This window comes from Microtus ochrogaster, chromosome 4, assembly GCF_000317375.1.
Source record: "Microtus ochrogaster isolate Prairie Vole_2 chromosome 4, MicOch1.0, whole genome shotgun sequence".
Classification (NCBI taxonomy): Eukaryota; Metazoa; Chordata; class Mammalia; order Rodentia; family Cricetidae; genus Microtus; species Microtus ochrogaster.
This window is the reverse complement of record NC_022011.1, coordinates 91,566,465-91,574,508: the sequence shown is the minus strand read 5'-3', so window position 1 is coordinate 91,574,508 and position 8,044 is coordinate 91,566,465. Positions and strand designations below refer to the sequence as shown.

The following is an 8,044-nucleotide window of genomic DNA, read 5'->3' as shown; positions in this document are numbered from 1 at the left end:
CACCACCTCCACCTCCATCACCTCCATCACCTCCACCACCTCCACCTCCATCACCTCCACCACCTCCACCACCTCCACCTCCATCACCTCCACCACCTCCACCTCCATCACCTCCATCACCTCCACCACCACAACAACAACCAATGTAATTAAAAAAAACAAGACAACGGCGAATGAAATGTTTTCAGATCTAAAATATTAATCCCTGTAAACAACTTGATGACTCTCAGTTAATGCAGTGAAGCTGCGTGCACACATTCACTTTGAAACCAGTGACTTACGAGTGTGGAGTTGAAGAGATCCTCAATCGGAAGATTCTTGTATGGAAACTCTATGATATTAAATGACGCGGACGACTTCAGGGAGTAAGAGTGGTTCTGGTTCTCCTTCTGAATGGAAACAAAAACGGGATGGTTTCTCAGGTAGCCAGGCCTTTGTTATTCCTCTGACAAACGAACAAATCTGTGGGTGCATCCGTCTGCTTACATTCATAAATGTCTCGGTCCACAGCAGGGATTTGATATACAGGATCGCACTCTTCCCTCGATCCAGCCGCCCGACCTGGCAGATGATCTGCAAGCACTTAGCGACTCCACAGCCCTGCAGGGATGAACCATTTTCACTTACAAAGTAAGATCACACTGTCTCTTTTTAACACTGATATTTAACATTTGAACATGAAGCATTCTTACAAGAAGACCAAAGAGGAAGTGTATAGATTCTTCTGCCTTTTAGGAACAATGCTTAACAAACAAGACAACAGTTAACCCTGTGCTTTTTGTTAAATTGTTTTTTATTTTATTTTTTATTTATTTTGAAACAGGGTCTCATTATATAGCCCAGGTTGTCCTGGAACTCACTGTGTAGACTAGACTGCCCTGGAACTAGCAGAGGTCTGCCTGTTACTGCCTCCCCAGTGTTGAGATTAAAGGCGTGTGCCATCACACACAGCAAAATCAGTGTTTTTTGAATGCAAATTATTCTAGAAACATAAAATATGTAATATTGAAAATTTCATTTTTATAACAACTCAACAAATTTTAGGGGACCCCTCAACATTTTTTAAGACACAAACATCATAAATTTTAAGGCATAAACATCAGATCACAGTAACTGCAGAAAAGAAAGGAAGCAGTGAACAGTAATTGTTCTTCTGCATGAGACTCACAGAGAGACAATCACATGCTGATGAATAGTTAGCCAACACAGAAGAGACTCAATAGTATGTTTGTGGGCTTTTTTCATTTTGCTTTGCTTTGGTGTTTTTCTGTCTTATTGGTCTTTTGCTTTGTTTTTTGTTTTCCCCCCTCTGTTTCTGTGGGACTTTTTTGTGTGTTTTTTTTCTTTCTTGTTGTTTCTTACAGAGAAATAGAAAAAGAACATAAAATTAGCTGAGTATGAAGGTGGGGGAGTATCTGGGAGGAACTCATCAAAATCTATCAAATGAAAAATGTTTCAATATAAAAAGTGACTACTGTATTTTTTAAAGCAAAATGGGGACAAGAGAAACAGTGTGGGAGACTAGGTGCAAGCAGACAGACAGCAAGGTGTTGATGGAGGCTGCTTGTTAGTTCCTAACCGCCCAGACTTGAATAATCACACAGAAAATGTATTAATTAGATCATTGCTTGGCCTATTAGCTCTAGCTTCTTATTGGCTAGCTCTTACACCTTAAATTAACCATTTTTATTAATCTGTGTATGGCCACATGGCTGTGCCTTACCAGCAAGGTCTGGGCACATCTGTCTCCTGCTGGGGGCTACCTGGTGTCTCAATGACCTCACCTTCTTTCTCCCAGCATTCAGTTTAGTGTTCCCACCTAGCTCTACTATGCACTATTACAGGCCAAAGCAGCTTCTTTATTTATTAACCATTAAAAGCAACCCATATACAGAAGGACTCCCCACATCAGCAAGGGCCCTGAATGTGTGGTTTATAGGCTATTATGTTATAAAGCTGATTACATTAGGAGCTCTGATTAAGTTTCCTTTTTATGAATATTTTATTTTTAATTGTGTGCATCTGTGTGGGGATAAGCAAACATGAATGCAAACATGGTATTCTTTGAAACCATAGGTGTTGTCTCCCTCTGGAGCTGTGGTCATAGTTATGAGCTGCCTATTTGTGGGTGCTGAGAACCTAATTCGGGTCCTCTGGAGAAGCAGCCAGAGCTCCTAACCCCTGAGATATCTCTCTAGTCACCTATGATTTTCCTGAGTCAGCTGAGAAGGTCCTGGAGTGAAAGAACCCACGTAGATTCAGTAGTAAATAAATTCTAGGGGAGATAAGGGCAGAAAATCAGAAGCCAAGGTTAGTAAAACTCAAAGAAGATGGTCCAAGTCACACCGTGAAGGAGTGGAGCTGGTGGAAACAAGTTAGAACTGGAAGCAGAGAAGTAGCTCCCAGAAGCTGTCCTCTGACCTCTGCAGGCATACCATGGCATGTGTGTACCACAAATACACAAACACACACAAATGAAAATGTAATACACAAACATAAGTTTTTAAAAAGTAGTGACTGTAAGGCATGGTGGCGCACGCCTTTAAACCCTGCACTTGGGAGACAGAGGCAGGTGGATCTCTGTGAGTTTGATGACAGTTTGGTCTATATGGCAAGTTTCAGGAAAACCAGGGCTACATTGAGAGACCCTATATCAAAAAAACAGACAAATCATAAAATAAAATGTTACTGTGAGGTGATGGTGGTGGTGGCACACCCCTTTAATCCCAGCACTTGGGAGCAAAGGTAGGCGGATCTCTGTGAGTTCAAGACCAGCCTGGTCTACAGAGTGAGTTCCAGGACAACCAGGATTACACAGAGAAACCCTGTCTTGAAAAACCAAAATAACAACAACAACAACAACAACAACTAGTGATTGCTAAGGAGCTTTACCAGTTTTTCTATGTGTTGGTTTCAGATCTCCTTTTTTTTAAAAAATTAAATTAAATTAAAAAGACGAAACCACTCATTTTTTTTCAAACAGTGCAGGAAGTCATTGAACTAATTATTCCCTTCACATGTTCTCATCACTGGGTCTCCTGGTTTCTCCTGCAACGTGTCATTGAAGTATCAAAGAAAAAGATGAGATCAGAAAAGTTCAGGTAACAGAGCACAGTCAAGGAAGTCAGTTAGAATACACATGCTTTTATTAAACAATTTATTAAATGGGTCGGTTGAGAATTGCCCCCAGCGTGACCACGGTCAAGAGCGAGAACTGAAGGGTGATCTTTTAGGCATTGCGCTGTGATGTCGTCTGTCCTGAAATGGTGTATTTTTAGAGGCTTACCCTTTGCGTACTTGGGATGGCACTTACCAAAGTGTGAACATCTCCCTCCCGGAGGGTGAGATCCCGCTTGGTGATGAGATGATTCCGTTCTCCTTGTCCGGTGGTTGTGTCATTCTTTTCGGGTGTCTGCAAAGATGAGACATGGATTGTAAGACGGTGGTTAAACAATAGCGGGAAAACATTTCACAACGACATTTGGACATTAATGCTTAGACGTGGTTAGCATACAGTCTATGAAAATGTGATCCGAGAGAAAATTTACCTCTTAATAGTCAGTGAACAGGAAAGACAGAAAATAAAAGATCAAAGTCATCAATGTACCCTACAAATTTATTAAAGTTCCCTTTTCCTACGCATTGCTCATCCCCATGCATCCCTAAAGGGGAACCAAGAGCAACACTGAAAGAGCCTGAGACTCTACAGTGCATCTGTGATGAGCATCGTTAGGAGCTTTGAGTTTAATCGGTTTGGGGTTTTGGAAACAGAATATTACTATACAGAACAGAGTGGCCTTGAGCACAAAATGTAATCCCAGATAGTCTCAAACTAGTTATGGGATTACAGGTATGAGCCATCAAGCCTGGTTTATTTTTATTTATCCCCTGAACTTTCCATAGACTATATAAAACATAATATTCTTATGTAAATATATGTTCTAGAACAAATATTACTATCACCAAAAATATATAAAATTCTATAGCATTTTCCTAGACCCTGTTAATCAAGAGTCCCAAGTAAAATGGTATCATATTATTCTTAAGACAGAAATTCCAACAATAAAATAGTATTATATAATTAATAAACTGAGATGCAGTGGGCCATGGTCAAGAATAACTCCTGAGGCTTCCAGAACACTCATAAAAATATGGTTCGTTTTGATTTCACAGAATTGATTCTTACCTATTACATAAATTTAGTATACTACTTTTGAACTAAAATACTTTTTGCAGAGTTCATACATTAAAATAGCTGTTTGTATTTCGTGTGTTTCATTTATCGATTCAGAAAGAAAACGCACTACCTTAATTCGCAAAGGGTTGATCTCTGTGTCCGAGGTACAGTTCATTGGCCCGTCAATGTCATAATGAAGGATATACAGCAAAGTGTTGTTGTTGTATTTGTAAGGCCACTGGAGATTTAGGATTGCCTTGCTGAACGAACTTGGACCATTGTTTCTTAGCTAATAAGAAAAAGGAGATGTAAGCACTTTGGACAAAGATTAGACCTATTTTCCTTCCACCAAGTTATCACTAGAAATCATATCAACAATGGGATCTGAAGAGCGGCCGTTTCTACCGCGGGGATCTAATCGTGACCTCTATGCACAAAAGTCAAACAATGTTTATCTGAAGTGCAGAAAGATCTACCAGGATGAAAATGTCAGAAAGCCGACTTAATAGCCTTTGTATAGACAATAAAACGGCTTCATTACAGGCATTTCCAGCTTTTAATCAGAACTTCAAAAAGCTGTGGAGCATACACGAGGATTATCTCTTTCATTCAGAAAGAGTTGGTTTCGCTTTCTTTAAACACATAAAGTTATGTGTCTATAAAAACGAACTTACAAACAGTACTTTTGGTATAAGTTCAAACAATGCAAACTCTACATAAAAATCATACAGGATTGCTTTTAAAAGCTCTCTCCCTCGCCCTAGCCCCCGCCCCCACTTTGCCAACTTTCTGCTGGGTCCGAGAGCTGCAAACCTCGTAGATGTGCTGAACAACAGGCCCAATGTCCTCTTCTGTCTCACGGTTTTCCTTGTACTCCCAGTTTGGAATTGGGAGAAAGATATGATCAGGACTTGAGACTCTAAACAATGACCAAAGAAAACCTACCGTGAATATCAAACAACATAACCAGTTCCTTTCCCTAAGTGTTCTATATTCAGTGGAATAAAATCAGACCTAATTATAAAAAGCCTCAAAGGAAAAGCTTGTTAATGAAAAGCTTTATTTATTTTTTCTTTCTTTTTTATTGTTTTTATTGATCTATAATTTTTTTCTCTGTTCCTCTCCCTTTCCCCCCCTTCAACCCCCTCCCACGGTCCCCATGTTCCCAATTTACTCAGGAGATCTTGTCTTTTTCTACTTTCCATGTAGATTAGATCCACACATCTCTCTCTTAGGTTCCTCATTGTTGTCTAGGTTCTCTGGGATGGTGAATTGTAGACTGGTCTTTCTTTCCTTTATGTCTAAAAGTCACTTATGAGTGAGTACATATGACATTTGTCTTTCTGGGTCTGGGTTACCTCACTCAATATGTTTTCTAAATCCATTCATTTGCCTGAACAAGCTTTGTATGCATAAAATCTACTGTTCTTAAATCAGCCTGCATCCACGAATCAGTGAGCAACTGGCTGTGAAAGCCAATCAACGTATTTTAAGGTGGTTGTGTTTGTGCCCCCTGGAGCACCTTCAGGGTCTCATCTCTGCAGAGTCCACTGCCTTGGGAAGCCAGCACTAAGCGGGAGTGGCCGCTCGTAGGAAGCCAGGGTCCAGCAGCTACGTTTCAGAAGTAATCACAATGACGTGATAGTCAACTGGAGGCTCACACTTACCCTCTTATCTCAACAGCAGCCAAAACAGCAAGGTCAACTTTATAAGACACAACAGGGCTTACATTGTCAAAAGAATTAGAGCTGAAAAAGAAGGGGAAAACAAACAAGCTCAGGACTGAGTCGGGCACATTTATCATCAAAGCCATAAAAGGGAAAACTCAGGGGAACGAAAACTACACAATCCAAGGCGGCACAGAAACTGAAGCCCTACTGATCAAGTGATTATTTTAATTACATGCAATTCAAAGCTGAAGATAATTTTTATTTCCTAATGCTTAATTTGTCTTAGGATAAACTCAAATTAGCAAGATAGCCATTTGCTTAATTAAATACTGGTTAAAGAATCTTATAATGAAGTACTGAAATTTTAATCTATGTTATTCCATCTTTAAAGGGTAGTATGTAATGTATTTATAAGGAAACATGGTTATTTTATCCTAATACATTGTTTTTCATACCTTTGGATTTTCAGGTCAAATTTCACAGAGGTATCCATTTCTGATTGCTGGTGCACGCTAAAACGGAGGCCAGCAAACAGCTGGAGAGGGGAAGGTAATGATGAATAATTAATGCCTCATTTAAATCAGAAACTTCAAATCTGACATCCACATACAAAGGTGTATTCTAAAATATGCTTTTGACGAGGTTACAGTAAAAGTGAACAAAAATAATTACATCTCATTTTCCACTGAGGTCATGATGGAGGCTATTTAACAATTATTGATTACAGCCATACCTACCTACAATAATAACCACCTTTCTAAAAATTTCCCTGTTTATTGTTGCAATGAAAGCCTGCAACTGAGTCCCAAGACTTGCTATAGGAAGCTGAACTAACCTGAGTGAAGAAGCCAGACAGGGAGCACTGGAGGGTTAGTCAGAGCACAGCATTGAAAGAGTTGGACTAAAAGCAGAAAGTCTCTCCTCTCACCTCCCACTGTCTCCTCCCCAGCTCCTCACAGGCTCAGCCCTGAGGCAGAATACAGAATGATTTTAAAAACAACTGAACTGAAGGTATAAAAGAACACGCTTCCTGGGGACCACATAGATGGCATGGGAAAATGGCACCACCTCCATGGTGCTGCACTTACGTTACAAAGTCTGCAGCTGGCTACCTAGAAAAGCCAGGACCTAAAGGGCCTCTGAGCTAGAAAACCAGAGAATGAGAAAATCAAAAGCTCTTCCCCAGAGAGCATCTATCCAGGATAACGAATGCCTGTGGAAACACATTCAGAGAAGAAGGATGCCACGTTTAGACCATGCAGCAGGTCAGCACATAACTGCCGTCAGTGTGCCGCTCAGTGCATCTGCCTGGAGAGCATCCCATGTACAGGCCTGCTTTCCTCAGTTCTGTGACACACAAACCCTGCTTCTCTTCTGCAGGACTTGGGAAAACCTCCCAGGGCGCTTGGCTTCCTGCTCGATAGTACCCTGCTCCCCATCAGAAGAGGATGCCTCACCCAACTAAGTTTCTCCTCCTTGGATGATATAAGGCTTTAAGTTAGTAAGAGGACACCATCTCACCTAAGAGCAACAGGCCTTGGTGTCTGCCAAGGCTCCAGAGACACCCTGGCTCAAAATACTAAAAGTATAATTTTAGTCCTTAGTTTAAATCAGGTTTCCTTCTATTTACCAGATTTAAGGCAGTGTGAAGAGACGTTTACGGCAGAGGATATAGCTCCACCTATAGTGCTAGCACCCTAGTTAAGCTGAGCAGAACTCTGCTAAAAACTAAACTCTAAATCAAAACGAATTTAAAGATACTTCTCTGAGGGCAAGTGAAATGGCTCAGTGGGTGAAGGCACTTGTTACCAAACCTGAAGACCTGAGTTCAGTTCCCAGGTCCATATACCATGTTGGAAGAAGAGAATCAACTCCTAAACTTTGTCCTCTGACTTCAACAGTGTGTGTAGCATACAAGCATACATGTGTAGGCATAACACAAATGCACACAACATAGATGATAGATAGATAGATAGATAGATAGATAGATAGATAGATAGATAGATAGATAGATAGATGATAGGTAGATAGGTAGATAGATAGATAGATAGATAGATAGATAGATAGATAGATAGATAGATGATAGGTAGGTAGGTAGATAAATTAGATAGATAGATAGATAGATAGATAGATAGATAGATAGATAGATAGATAGATAGATAGATAGATAGATGATAGATAGTAGATAGATGATAGA

At 40.2% G+C, this 8,044-nt stretch overlaps 1 protein-coding gene across 2 annotated transcripts in view; it reads right to left on the bottom strand.

The window, feature by feature from the left end:
- Positions 1-8,044, bottom strand: part of Itgav (integrin subunit alpha V) — a 72,769-nt gene that overhangs the window by 5,155 nt on the left and 59,570 nt on the right. For both annotated transcript variants that reach the window (XM_005346651.3, XM_005346652.3), the window contains exons 22-28: positions 6,303-6,382; positions 5,845-5,925; positions 4,991-5,096; positions 4,308-4,466; positions 3,314-3,412; positions 487-600; positions 282-389 (exon numbers count right to left, since the gene is read on the bottom strand). In XM_005346651.3, the coding sequence (XP_005346708.1) occupies positions 282-389; positions 487-600; positions 3,314-3,412; positions 4,308-4,466; positions 4,991-5,096; positions 5,845-5,925; positions 6,303-6,382 (747 nt within the window). The remainder of the gene's footprint in view (positions 1-281; positions 390-486; positions 601-3,313; positions 3,413-4,307; positions 4,467-4,990; positions 5,097-5,844; positions 5,926-6,302; positions 6,383-8,044) is intronic.